General features: G+C 42.6%; 1 protein-coding gene across 5 annotated transcripts in view; it reads right to left on the reverse strand.

Annotated features, from left to right (window-relative positions):
* Window positions 1-13,719, reverse strand: part of HTR7 (5-hydroxytryptamine receptor 7) — a gene marked incomplete at its 5' end in the record, with an annotated part of 110,524 nt that overhangs the window by 77,453 nt on the left and 19,352 nt on the right. For 2 of the 5 annotated variants that reach the window (XM_082721912.1, XM_082721913.1), the window contains one exon: window positions 8,955-9,499. The exons of 2 other annotated variants lie outside the window; for them this stretch is intronic. In XM_082721912.1, the coding sequence (XP_082578038.1) occupies window positions 8,955-9,499 (545 nt within the window). Of the gene's footprint in view, window positions 1-8,954; window positions 9,572-13,719 lie in introns of those variants that run through there. One more of the 5 variants, XR_014309247.1, reaches the window with a different exon arrangement.

A 13,719-nucleotide genomic window follows, 5' to 3' on the forward strand; every position in this document is an offset into this window, starting at 1 on the left:
CGGGCATTAAGAAAGGCAACCTGCAGCATCTGTCACAAGGGGAAAAGTCTGACAGACTTGGGCTTTTCCTGTGCTATTCCCTTACCCGGGATGCCTTCTGGCTCCCTCTCTGTACGTTTGCTCACAGACTGATTCACTGCCTCCAGACTCTTGGCATCTCTGTTCCCCTTGCCTGGAAACTCTCCTGCCTTTCCATCACCAGTCTAATTCAACATTTCATCTGAGACCTCGATCAGGATTTAACTCCATCATGGTCATACCCAAACTCCTATTTTCTTTAAATACATACACATTAATACATGACACTTGAACCAGCTTTGAACCCAGGTTTTACTCATACAAACTGTGTCTTTGGACAAGTCACTTTCTCCCTCCAGTTCCTCCCACACGGAGTGAGATAATAATGCCCACCCCACAATGTTGTCGGAAGGATCAAAGGAGATTTCTGTGGGTGGAAAGTGGTCTGTGAACAATAAAGCACTGAACACCGATTAGCTGCCAGCATTTCTACACAGCCAGCTAACTCATAAGAAGGAACAAAAGTAGTTTGTGGAAAGCGTCACTCACAAAAGTGCAAAAGATCTCTTTATTCTCCTCCCTCTCGCCTTCCCATAGCAAAGCTGGAAGAGGATTCTAGCAAGCCTTAAAGTATACCTACCAGCTGCAAATTAATTTAGTGATGAGTGAGGATGACTTCTTCAAAGAGAAAGGCGATCCAGAGAAGCCAGAAGGCTCCCTGCACTGCTGATCACAGTGGAATGAAAGCCAAGAGCACAGCTCAGATCATCGAAGAGAATGAGTCACAGCACCTGGCGAAGAGGCAAGACTTCAGCCAGACGCCAGTCAGAGCTAAGGAGCACGGCTCTTGCAAATAACTCAGACGAGTTCCTGTAACTGTTAACAACCCCAAGATGACCCCTGCCCTCATGCATGAAGCTAAAAATGAATGGTGGCGGACGGCACTGAAACAGTAAGTGTACCTGGTCAGACTGACCATCCATCTGATGTGAATCCTCACAGGATGTCATCAGATAAAGACTTCCGTCCTTTTGATGATAAAACAAAATGCAGAAGCAGGAAAGTGTCTAAAATATACATGGATGCTTTGGCGGTAATTTAAAAAGGGAACATTCTTGTAATTATCACTACAGTCAAGAGATAAAACATGACAGCACTTTAGAAGCCAGCCCAGAGGTAATCACTCTCCTTGTTCTCATGATCTGTATCTCTTCCCTTTTCTTTCTAAAATTTCCACTTACCTAAGTCTCTAAACAAATTTGTTTGTTTCAGACTTCTATGAATGGAATCACACTGTATGTGTTCTTTGGGATTCTGCTTCTTCTGCCCAGCACTACGTTTGTGACCCCAAAGTATTTATGTGAAATGACATGACATCTGAAATTTGATTTAAAATACTGTGAAGATGGAGGAGTCACAATGTTGAATAAATGGGCCATAAACTGATCACTATTGAACCTAGGCAATGGATACATTAGGTTCTTCATACTATACTCCTGACTTTTAGATATGTTTCAAACTTTTTGGAACAAAAAATTGTTTAAATTACTCTGAGATTCATTTTGACCACAGTTTCTTCATTTTTATTGTTGTATAGCAGTAGTTCTCTAGGAAAGGTCCCCAAACCAGGAGCGTCAGAATCATCTGGGAATCTGAAATGCAAATTATTTGGCTCCACCCCACACTTACTGAATCAGAAACTTGGGGTGGGACCCAGCAATCTGTATTTTAATATGCTCTCCAGATAGTCCTGATACATGTTCAAATTAGATAACCACTATTGAATAGTACTCTATTATCCAAATATACCACAATTATGTATTCATTCTACTACTGATGCACTGTGTATTATTTCAAGTTTTAGGATTCCAACTCTGTGGATATTATAAATATTCTTTTTTTTTTAAAGATCTTATTTTATTTATTTGTCAGAGAGAGAGAGAGCACAAGCAGGGGGAGCGGCAGGCAGAGGAAGAAACAGAAGCAGGCTCCCAGCTGAGCAGGGAGTCCTGATGTGGGGCTCGATCCTAGGACCCTGGGATCATGACCCGAGCGGAAGGCAGAGGTTTAACTGACTGAGCCACCCAGGTGTCCCCATATTATAAATATTCTTATACAAGACTTCTGGTGACAAGAGTCTCTCTGACACATACCTAATGGTAAGATAACAAAATCATAGGTTGAATTATCTTCAACAGTACACAATAATGCCAAACTATTTTCAGAGAGATTCACCAATTCACAACCCTATTGGTAAAGTAGGAAAGTACCCTTTGCTCTACATTCTTGTTAATACTTCGTATTTTTCAGATATTTTAATTGTTTCCATTCTAGAGCATTATGCACTATCAGGCTTTCCAACTTGGGATCAAAAAAATATACACTAGGGAATAGATATATTAGGGGATAGAACTCTAGACATGAAATCATAGTTTTGCAAATATGTTAGTTGATGGGTTTGCATGAAATGGGCCTGATTTCAGAAAGAATCTGGAATGATGGAGAAACTGCGAAGGTCATTGGGATTATATACTTTGGAAAGCAAGAGGGAATGTGGTATAAAATGTTATTGAGAAGTGAAGCAAGGACAAATCAGGGACCTTACAGATGTGCTAAACACTTTCAATTTTATTCCAAGTGAAATGAAAAGCCAATGAAAGGTTTTCAGAAGAGTAATTTACATAATTATACTTCTGTATTTGTATATATTTAAAATATTTCAGGCGCACATCCACTTGTAGCTATGATGAGGATGCATGATGCTTCAGACCAATGCTTCTGCTGAAACAACGAAAAAAGCTGGACAAAGCACAGAGAGGCACACACACACACACACACACACACACACACACACACACACCTGCTTGGAGCCATCAGAGTTACTGAGACAACCGGGAGATAAGAGGACAAAATAATCCTGGAGAAGAGAGAACCACAGAGAGGTAAGCCAAAATTCTGCTGCCACTCTTTCCCTTGGGACATTGGCCATAACTAGGTGAGGGGAAGGGGCAGAGGATCCAGGCAAAGAGCCTCCGCAGAACTACTTATGAAGAGGCAACAATACCAGAAGAAATTTTGGCAGTCTCTTGAAGATAGAAAGACAGAAATTAAAGACTTAAGAGGCCAAGATCCCAGTAAGAAGGAAGGAGCAGAAAACTAAGCCCAACACTTGGCTGGTACTCCCCTTAAGACGTTGGTTGACTTCTGAAGTTTTGCAGGGCAGGGGACTGAGAGGTCCAGGAGAAAGCTCCCAAAAGGCTTTCAGTAGGAGTTTTAGCAGTCTTACAGTGCTGAGGAGAGAACAGTTACAGTACTGAACAAGCCAGCAGGAGAAGACATTGAGAATAGCTCATGCTCTTAGCTGAAATCCCACGAAAAGCTACACCCCGGGAGGAGGCATTGGCCAGCAGCAGACAGAGCCCTATCAAAATTAAAACATCACCTATAGTTAAGCACAACTCCTAAATGGATTACAATAATAAGTCCACCAATATGCCTGCCTAGAAGCTATTTTCTCTCGAGAAAAATAACATCATCTACAACATCTATAATTTTGCATACAAAATGTTGAGCATATAGTCAAATGTACTAGGCTTGCCAAGATGTAGACCCAAAACCCAGAGGAAAACAAACAGATCACACACAAAGAAACCACTAGTGATTCAGATATTGAAATTTGTATAAAAAGAGCCTAGGTATACTCAAGAATATAATATCAAGAAGGAGAAATTACATGCATAAGGCAGAGAATTCAAATCAATGAAAAGGAACAAATCAGGAAAAAAAGGATCAATTGGAACTTCTAGGAGTGTGAAATTAATAATCAATAGATAAGGCTGAACAACAGATTAGACATAGCAGAAGAGAGGATTAATAAATTGGAAGGCAGGTAAAAAATTTTTCAAAACTGAATCACAGCATAAAATGGAAAATAAAAAGTATAAGAGACATGTGTGACAGAGTAAAAGTTCTAAATTATATAAATTTGAGACACAGAAGTAAGAAAGAATGGGACAGTAAAATTATTTAAAGAGATAACAGCAAACTGATCAGAGACATCAATGCACAAATACAAAAATTAAGAATCCCAGCAAGGTTGACAGCAAATAGACAGTAAAAAATAATCAATAACGCCACACCTGGGGACATCTTAGAAAAATTGATAAAAACCAAAGACAAAGAGAAAATCTTAAAAGCAACCAGAAGAAAAAAAAACACACATTATCTTCAACAGCATAATAATAATGTTGGTGAATGGCTGATTTTTCTCCAGAAATGACAGAAACATGAAGACAATGGAAGAATGTTTTAGAGTGCTGAAAATCCCTCAAACATAGAATTACATACTCAGAGAAAATGTCATTCAAAAATGATGGCAAAATTGGGACACCTGGGTGGCTCAGTTGGTTGGACGACTGCCTTCGGCTCAGGTCATGATCCTGGAGTCCCAGGATCAAGTCCCGCATCGGACTCCCAGCTCCATGGGGAGTCTGCTTCTCTCTCTGACCTTCTCCTCGTTCATGCTCTCTCTCACTGTCTCTCTCTCAAGTAAATAAATAAAATCTTTAAAAATAAATAAATAAATAAAATCTTAAAAAAAAATGATGGCAAAATTAAGACAGTTTCAGATAAACACAAACTGACAGTAATTGTTACTAACAAACACTCACTTAAAAAAAAATTTTTAAAGAAAGTTTAACTGGGCAGAAGAAAATAATCCCAGATGAAAACATGGTAATGTAGAAAAAAAATAAAGAGCAATAAAAAGATAAACATGGGGGAAATAAGAATGAATACTGACTGTCTAAAGTAACAAAAATAATATGATAGATTTTCTTTTTTTTTAAGTTTTATTTATTTATTTGACAGAGATCACAAGTAGGCAGAAAGGCAAGCAGAGATGGGGGGAGCAGGCTCCCTGCTGAGCAGAGAGCCCAATGCATGCGGGGCTTGATCCCAGAACCCTGGGATCATGACCTGAGCCAAAGGCAGAGGCCTTAACCCACAGAGCCACCCAGGCACCTCTCGATTTTCTAAATATGTAGATTAAAATGCATGACAACAGTAACAGAAAGGATGTACGGGGGTAAACAGAATTAAAATACAATAAGGAACCTTACTATACAGTATTGTACTAAATAAATAAATAAACAAAACAAAATAAAATACCGACAGACTATAAACTATGGGTCAATCACAGAAATATTATATTGAGCAAAAGAAGCCAGAATTAAGAGTACATACTATACTGTTACATTTATATGATGTTCTAACCAAGTGAAACTAATTCATGATGCAAAAAGTCAGGATAAGTTATCCTTGGAGTATCAGAAACTAGAAAGGTCCAGAAGGGGACCTCTGGGAGGTTGGTAATATTCAATTTCTTGATCTAGTGGCAGATTACATCAAAGTGTTTGCTTTATGGAAATTTATCAAACTCTATACTTAGGATTGTTTGTTTTCTATATGTATTTCCAAAAGACATTAAAAATATATTTCAGACTAACAGAAAGTTATACAAAAAATAACAAGACTGTATCAACCATCAAAAGTAGAAATAAAACATTACTGGTATAGTTGGTATGTGTGTTACTCCCTCATTATAACTGCCGCCCCCAGAGATAACCACTCCCATGAGTGAGGCGTTCATCATTCCTCTGCACTCTTATTCCCTTTACTCCTTGGACTCAACTAAACAATGTATAGAGCTCTTTTATATGTTTTAAACTACATATAAAATATAACTTGATCTCTATTTTTATTTTTTTAAAACTTATTTATTTAGAGAGAGAGGGAGAGAGCAAGTGGGGAAAGGGACAAAGGGGAAGAATCTCAAGCAGACTCCCTGCTGAGCACAGAGCCCACCTGGGGTTCAAAGATCTCAGGACCCTGAGATCATGACCAAGCCAAAATCAAGAGCCAGACACTGAACCGATTGAGCCACCAAAGTGCCCCAGTTTCTATTTTTAAAAGATCATTCTGAAAGGGGCACAAGGCAACTTTCTAATATTATAAAAAATATGCTATATCCTGATAGGAATATTGCTTACATGGGTACAAACATTTGTCAAACACATCAAGCTATGCATTTAATATCTGTGCATTTTGCTGTAGATAAATGTTATCTCACTTAAAACAAAAATTTTTAAGAGACCATTCTAGCTACTTCATTGGCAATGGACTTGCCAGAAAAGAAACCAACAAGGCCAGTTCAAATACTCCAGTAGACCTGATAGTGCCAAACTCATCTACTCATCTATCCAAGGAGGAAGGACATAAAGACAGCTTGTGGGCACAGTTCTTTGAGCGGTTTAACTGGGAAGTGGAGCAGTAACTGGAGAAGTAAGGCCAAAGGAAAATAAAAGATCAAGCTTGACCCAGTTGAGAGGAAACACTGAAGACAAAGAAGAGAAGTAGGATCAAGGACGAGCAAAATCCTTGAGATAAGAGGGGATGGGATATGAAGCGCAGGTGGTTTGGTCTTTCCCAGGACACAATGTCTTTTCGCCCTCTAACTGGGCAGAAATAAAAAGGGAACAGATGTAAGAAAAATGTAAAGAAAAGATGTAAGAAAGATTGTTTGGTAGTGGAAAGATAACGAAGCTCCCACAATACTCAAAAGCAGGAATACTATTATTTACCCTTGATTATACTTCACCTTGTACTCAAGAGGGGATGAATAAGTGAAGATTAAAATGTTTCATATTTTCTTAGTACATTTGTATGTCATTGGTCATAGTCTACAATGGGACTGAAAAAAAACAGTCTCTTCAGAAATAATTCACCTTAGATATCAAAAGCATTTTCCTTTTTCTCATTTTTATTTTTGTGTGTTCTTGGAAGAAAAGCAATCTGCATCTTCCAGTGTTATCAGCTCTTCATTTTATCAGAAAAAAAAAAATAAAACCTATGTTCATCCTCCAAAATAATTTTGAAGCAGAATTCACCAATGGAACAATTCTCATAGGAAATAAAGAGAGAGAGTCTATACCCCTATATTACCACAATTTGTAACAATCGTGAGGATATACTGGATAAAGAAACTGGAAGCTCTTGCCAAGAAGGATTAACCTCTGTCATGGAAACATTCCTGCTGCTTGTTGGTAAGTCACATGTATACCCTGAGTGACAAGCCTTTAGCTCATATACAGGAATCTCAGGGTGGTCCCAAGCCAAACCTGAATGCGCCCAGCAGGACAGAAGCACCTCCTGTGTTAGGAGATGAGTCAGTATACTGTGCTGTTTACATATCACTAATCAATTATGAAAGGAAGAAAAATTATAAATGCATTTCTTGCACCATAAATTGGCATGTGTTGTACTACACCAAGTTCCATTTAAAAGGACTCCATTCATGCAAGAAGTGCCGATTTGGTTGGCTTAGCAGTTCAATTTTTATGCTTACAATTCATTTATATACTCACTATGTATATTGAGTGCACGCTCATATTTCCTGTTGCCACAGCCAGACTGTGAGTGCATATGTTTTTGTCATTCTTCACTACAGTAATTCAGAACTTCAGCTGTCAAGTTTGGAGCTAATATTCTCGTATATGCCATTCGTGCACTACTCTTAAAAATAATTCCTTGTTTGCTCTCAGAGGCTCCAACCTGACATGATATATGAAATGGCAGGATCAATTCTTTAAAAATAACCTAGATCTTTATATGCAGCTACAATATATTTTTTTTTCCTTGAAAATATCCCCTTTCCTATCATTCCCTTTATTCAGTAATTATAAACCCTGGTCAAGCAGTAAAATAGGACAACATGTTAAACATCAACAAACCACAAAGAGCAGTGTTTACAGGGAGGAAAAGGAAGAAAATCTCAGCTTCCTGCTACACTATCCTTTGAGGCACTGTCATTTTAAGTGTGGAAGCATCAATTATTTCTTCTATGCTGAAGGATTTATACATTTAAAGGTTCCATAGGTCCACAAAGAAAATAAGCAATCGTTTCTCTGTATCATTAAACACAACAGGATACCAGTCCTGTGCGGGTTTTAAAACACCAGAAGAATTACGTGGGTGAACACTAAGGTTTAATATTTCACTTTCAAGAGAAACAGAGTTATTAGGTGGCCAAAGGACATCAGGACCATCCTTCAAGTTGTCAGTTGCACTGTGTTTCGGGGACCAAAGACTAGCTCCATTGCAGCATCTTGTAGTCCTAGAGTCTGAAGAAACCTCAGGGTCTCCTAGCCCAATCTGTCACCCAAGAATTTTACCGAAATTTTCCCCTCAATATCTCTGACAGATGGTCAGCCTCTGTTGCAATTACTCCACTGGGGAGTTCGTAAGAGAAGATTCTCAAGGGATGTGATGAAAGACTAGAACCAACCATTCAGACAGGGAGTAAGGCTCCAGTCAGCAAGGCTGCAGGATACAGACAGCGTTGCCAAACGCTAAAATCAGACTTCCAGGAGAATGAGATTTGAAATCAGCAATGATAGGGGTTCAGATATGTAGAACCCCAATTCTGGAACCCTCCTCAGTCCCCTCACTGGCCTGGGGAGGAGCTCCCACAATCTGGAAGCAAGGAGCCTTTTCAACGACTGATTTCTTAAAGTAAGAAATGACACTTTCAGACTCACAGCAAGGGTTTATCAAGCTCAGAAAGGATCAGATCCTTTCCTTCTAAAAACCAAGCCCAGGGACCCCCTGCTGGAACTGCTAATGTTTAAAATCTTAAACTTTGGTCTTAAAACCCTTACTAAAACATTTCGGGCTCTTCTTTTCAAGGTGCATATAGGCTCTGCTCTAACTGAAGTTGCTCGGTTGGTGTAGGGTTGATGTGTGGGGGTTGATGTTTTCGGCGCAGCCCTTCATCCCGCCTAGGAGTCTGGCTTATCCTCCCAAGAAAGGCGGGCGCTAGCGGTGGAGCGGTCAGCACATACCCAGCCGGACCCAGGACGGGGCGGCCCGGCCCTTACCTGTCGATGCTGATCACGCATAAGGTCATGATCGAGGCCGTGCAGCACATGACGTCCATGGCGATGAAGACGTTGCAGAAGAAGTGGCCAAAGATCCACTTGCCCCCGATGAGGTCGGTGACGCTGACGAAGGGCATGACCGCCACGGCCACCGAGAGGTCGGCCAGCGCCAGGGACACGATCAGGTAGTTGGAGGGCTGGCGGAGCTTCTTGACGAAGCACACCGAGATCACCACCAGGCAGTTGCCTGCGATCGTCAGCAGCGTGATGAGCGTCAGGATGGAGCCGATCACAACTTTCTCGGCTCTGCCATAGTTGATCTGCTCCCCGCAGCCGGAGGCATTGTCCGGCGGCGCGTCCCAGGTGGGCACCGGGCTGGCCGTCACCTCTGGGACCCCGCGCAGCAGGTGCGGCGCCCAGGAGCCCGAGACCGGGCCGGCGCCGTCGGGGCTCAGGTCCGGCAGCCCGCGCCCCACCTCCGGCAGGAGCAAAGAGCGGAGGTGCCCGTAGAGGTCCGGGCGGCCGCTGCTGTTAACGTCCATCATCGTGCCGCTGTGCGCTGCTGCCCATGGAGCCGGCGCCCCCGCCACGCGCTCCGGCCTCCGGCCCGGGGGCTTCACCTCGCCGGTTCCGCTCCGCCCGGCCCAGCCATGGGACCCGCGCCGGCCGCTGGGGGGCGCCTCGGCTCGGCCCCGCGGCCCCGCACGTCCCGGGGCCCCAGCCGCTGCGGACCACGCGGGAGCACGGCCGCGCCGAGACTCCCCGCGGGAGGCGCCCCCGACACAGACCGACGCCCGCGACGCGCGGCTCACGGGCCTGCGGGCGCCGCTCGGCTGGCCGCCCCGCAGCCCGCAGCCGCCGCGCGCCTCGGCCGAGCGCGCCCGGCAGGCAGCGGCAGAAGTTGCGGAGTGCGCCCCGCCCCTCGCGCCCGCCGCCGCCGCTCCCCTGCGGCAGCGGCGCCGCGTCCCCGCTGCCGCCGCCGCCGCTGCCCGCGCCCCTCCGGCTCCCGGGACGGGCTTCCCCGGCTGGGCCGGGCCGCCGCCTCTCCCGCACCTCCCCGCCGGGCGGGGGGCGGTGCTCCCCGCGCCTCTCGGGATCCGGAGCCGGTTTGCTCCCAGATCCCTCTGTGCGGCTGGAGGCGCAGACCCCCTCCGACAGACTCGAGCCTCCTCACAGAATGAACGACACTTGGATGGGGGAGGACAAGGGGACCGGCGGACGCTCGGACTCACTGCAAAATGAAGAACCTCAAGAGGATTTTTTTTTTTTTTCTTAATTAAAAAACCTTTTCGAGCACCACACCAAGCAACAAATAGATACTTCCGTTTCCCATTTTGACCACTTCTGGGAGAAAGCGAAGATGGAAAAGGAGAAGCAGCCGACTGGGGTGGGGGTGGGAGCTCAGAAGAAAGCAGGGAGAGGGTGGGCTGCCTTCAGGAGGAGCTGGGGGCTCTGGGGAAGAGACCACCACGGGGCTTAAACCCATTGTGACTAACCCTCCAGCGTCTAGAAACAGGCCTTTCGGGCTCTGCAAATAGATCCGGGGAGCTTTTCTATTCCGACTTCGAAGCCTAATATACTGAAATAAGGGTTAATTTTTCCCATGGTATTCTGGAAATCTTGCCCATAAGCGAAGAAATGACCGGTTATGGTGTTCTGCAAAAGAACCCTGGAGGTGTATGTTGACTTAGTGCCTATTGCCTAAAACCCCCTTGATATTCAAAGCCTGTCAGAGTGGCTGATTTTTACTATTTGACACTTACTTCACTCCATTTTGTATAAAGGTTTTATTGTAAACCAGCAATGATTTCTTTAAAGACTCTAAAAATAATCAAATCTGTTTTCTTTTCTAGATGGCCCTAGCAGATTATAAATAGGAAGAAAGGGAACACAAACCTCAAAATGTATTGATCTGAGAGCTGAATAATACTCTCATTCTTCAAGGTGGGTATTAGCCCTATTTTTCCAGATAAGGAAACACAGTTGCTACTGCAGCTGGAAAGGCACAGTTAGGTTTCAAACCGAGGTTTATGTGATTAGTATGTCCATATTCTTCTCTCTACACTTAAAAACAGAATATTTTTAAGTAAAAAAAAAAAAAAATACCCACATGGTGGGCTAATGGTCACTATTTATGACCATTTCAAGGTCTCTCTCACTGAGATAAGCAGATCAATACATTGAGTCAGAGGAAGAGTGAAAGCTACATATGCCACAAAGCAATATCATTTAGTAGTTAAGAATATGGATGAGGAAATGTCTTCAATCTTATGGTAGTATTAAACATAATTTCAGACAAAAGAAAACTAGTTTGGTGCTGGAAGGCATCGAAGAAACCATTTGTTTACCTTTCAAGACAGGGGAACAGAGGTTGAGAAACCGTTAATGACTGAACCAAGATCTTATACGACTTGGTTTAATTCTCCGGTTTTGAGTTTAGAATTGTCTCAAGGACTCTTGAAAATTCTCTAAGGTGGTAATTTCACAAGCTACGTTTGACTTTTCTTATTTTAACTCTTTAATCATTTTAACTTATCTTTTTTTAAAAATTAAGATTATTTATTTATTTATTTGACAGACAGAGATCACAAGTAGGCAGAGAGGCAGGCAGAGAGAGAGGAGGAAGCAGGCTCCCCGCTGAGCAGAGAGCCTGATGCGGGGCTCGATCCCTAGACCCTGAGATCATGACCTGAGCTGAAGGCAGAGGCTTTAACCCACTGAGACACCCAGGCGCCCCTCATTTTAACTTATCTTGACTTTCCTCTTTTTCCCCCTGAGTAATCAGGCCAACTTACATTACATTGTCTTGGCTCTCATAAACAATAGCCCACACTAATGAATTATACGAAGAATTTAAAAGCAATAGTTGTATTATTTGAATCTACAGTTAATATAATTTGCCGCCTATACTCCTACCAGCTCTTATCAGGCCTACTTATTTCATAACACCTTCTGATGTTTTTAGCCTTCATTTTTTCATTGTAGGATGCCAGATAATCAGTAAAGTACTACTTTCAAATTGACTTCCTCTTCCATTTTCTATACAGCATCAGGTCCAAACTCCCCTTTTTATAGAGCCGTCACCTCTATTACATTATCCTGGGTGATGGCTGGGTATATTTCCTTAGAGTTGCTAGGTTTTTAATTTATAAGCTGTCACAATGCATAAACATAGTTATTGAAAATCTCAGCTTCTGCAACATTACCTTGCTTATGTTGAGTTTAAATTTCATCTATCATTATTTCGAGATCCTGACAGAACTACCTGGAATTCTTTGTTTCTCTCTAACCTTGACTAACAAATAATCCTCTCGCCATAAAAACGCTAAAAATCTCATGTATACATTTCCATAATTTTCTTGTAATGAAAAGCTAAAGGTAGAGCTTTAAAAATCCACAAAATCCCTAAACACTCACCTAAATTTGATATTTGTTTTGTCCTTGATTTCCTAGTGTTTAAAATCCATACCAAGGTGTTGCTTCCTTCACCCTCCCCCAGCCCACCTACTCTTTGGCAGTTACACTGGAGAGAATAAGAGAAGTGTTGGCATTTAAATCAAATCGTGTTGTTCGTTTTCATCCCTTTTATTTCTTTCATTTAAAAAATAACTCTGCTGCTTTAAGAAGTATGAAACCTTGTTTAGACTCTCATTTCCTATAACAACGGTCTCATAAAATTGTCAGTGAGGGTACTTGAGACTACAGCTTTCTGATGCTTCCAACTGGTAATCTTCCTCTCTCAAAACTGCTCTGGGGTAGTAGAAAAGAGCCGCCGAGTTCTACAACAGGAATTATCGTCTTTTTATAAGCTCTTTCTCCCCCTAGGTACTCATAGCTCATCCAAAGCATATGCTTAATCATATCTATGCAGACACACACATACCCATCCATAGGACATAAACTTAAAGAGAGTTTTTTCCCCTAAAACCAGCATATTCTGGCAATCTAGATTTACTTTAAGAAACACAAGTAAGGGGCGCCTGGGTGGCTCAGTGGTTTGGGCTGCTGCCTTTGGCTCGGGTCATGATCTCAGGGTCCTGGGATCGAGCCCCGCATCGGGCTCCCTGCTCCGCAGGAAGCCTGCTTCCCTCTCTCTCTCTCTCTGCCTGCCTCTCTGCCTACTTGTGATCTCCGTCTTTCAAATAAATAAATAAAATTAAAAAAAAAAAAAAGAAAGAAACACAAGTAAAATAAAGCTTTCTAAGTCATAGGACCCACTGGCGACTCACCGGTCAGTTAAGCATACTAATGTCATGCTGACTGGGATTCCAGTAATTTCCAATGTCCAATGCTGCTGACTTCCTACAGAGTTACTCTTACTTTTCCAAAGTTTTTCAGTTCCTCAATTTAATACCCCATTGCCTCACTCAACTAAAATATTCACTGGGGTTTCCCTTGATCCCAATTACCAAATACTACCCTACCCTATGACTACCAGTTGGGCTGTGGGGCAGTAGCACAGGGACAGAATTCAGAACACTCATCCTCATGACAATGAAATCTGTCAACAGACATTGGGGAGGCTCAGTTTGGGATAAGAGCAGCTAGCTAAGCTGGAACCAGGAATACCCCTCTCTCTGTGACCCCTTTTACCATAGCTAGTTTTATCCTTTCTAGATTCCTGAAGCATTTTTTCCCCTATCTTTATTCTAGCATCTACCAGTGCAATATGCTTTAGATCTTATTTATTTATTTGACAGAGAGATCACAAGTAAGCAGAGGGGGGGGGGGGGACCAGAAGCAGGCTCTCTGCTGAGCAGAGAGC

This window comes from Mustela nivalis (assembly GCF_964662115.1).
Source record: "Mustela nivalis genome assembly, chromosome: 2".
In the NCBI taxonomy this organism is placed as follows: domain Eukaryota; kingdom Metazoa; phylum Chordata; class Mammalia; order Carnivora; family Mustelidae; genus Mustela; species Mustela nivalis.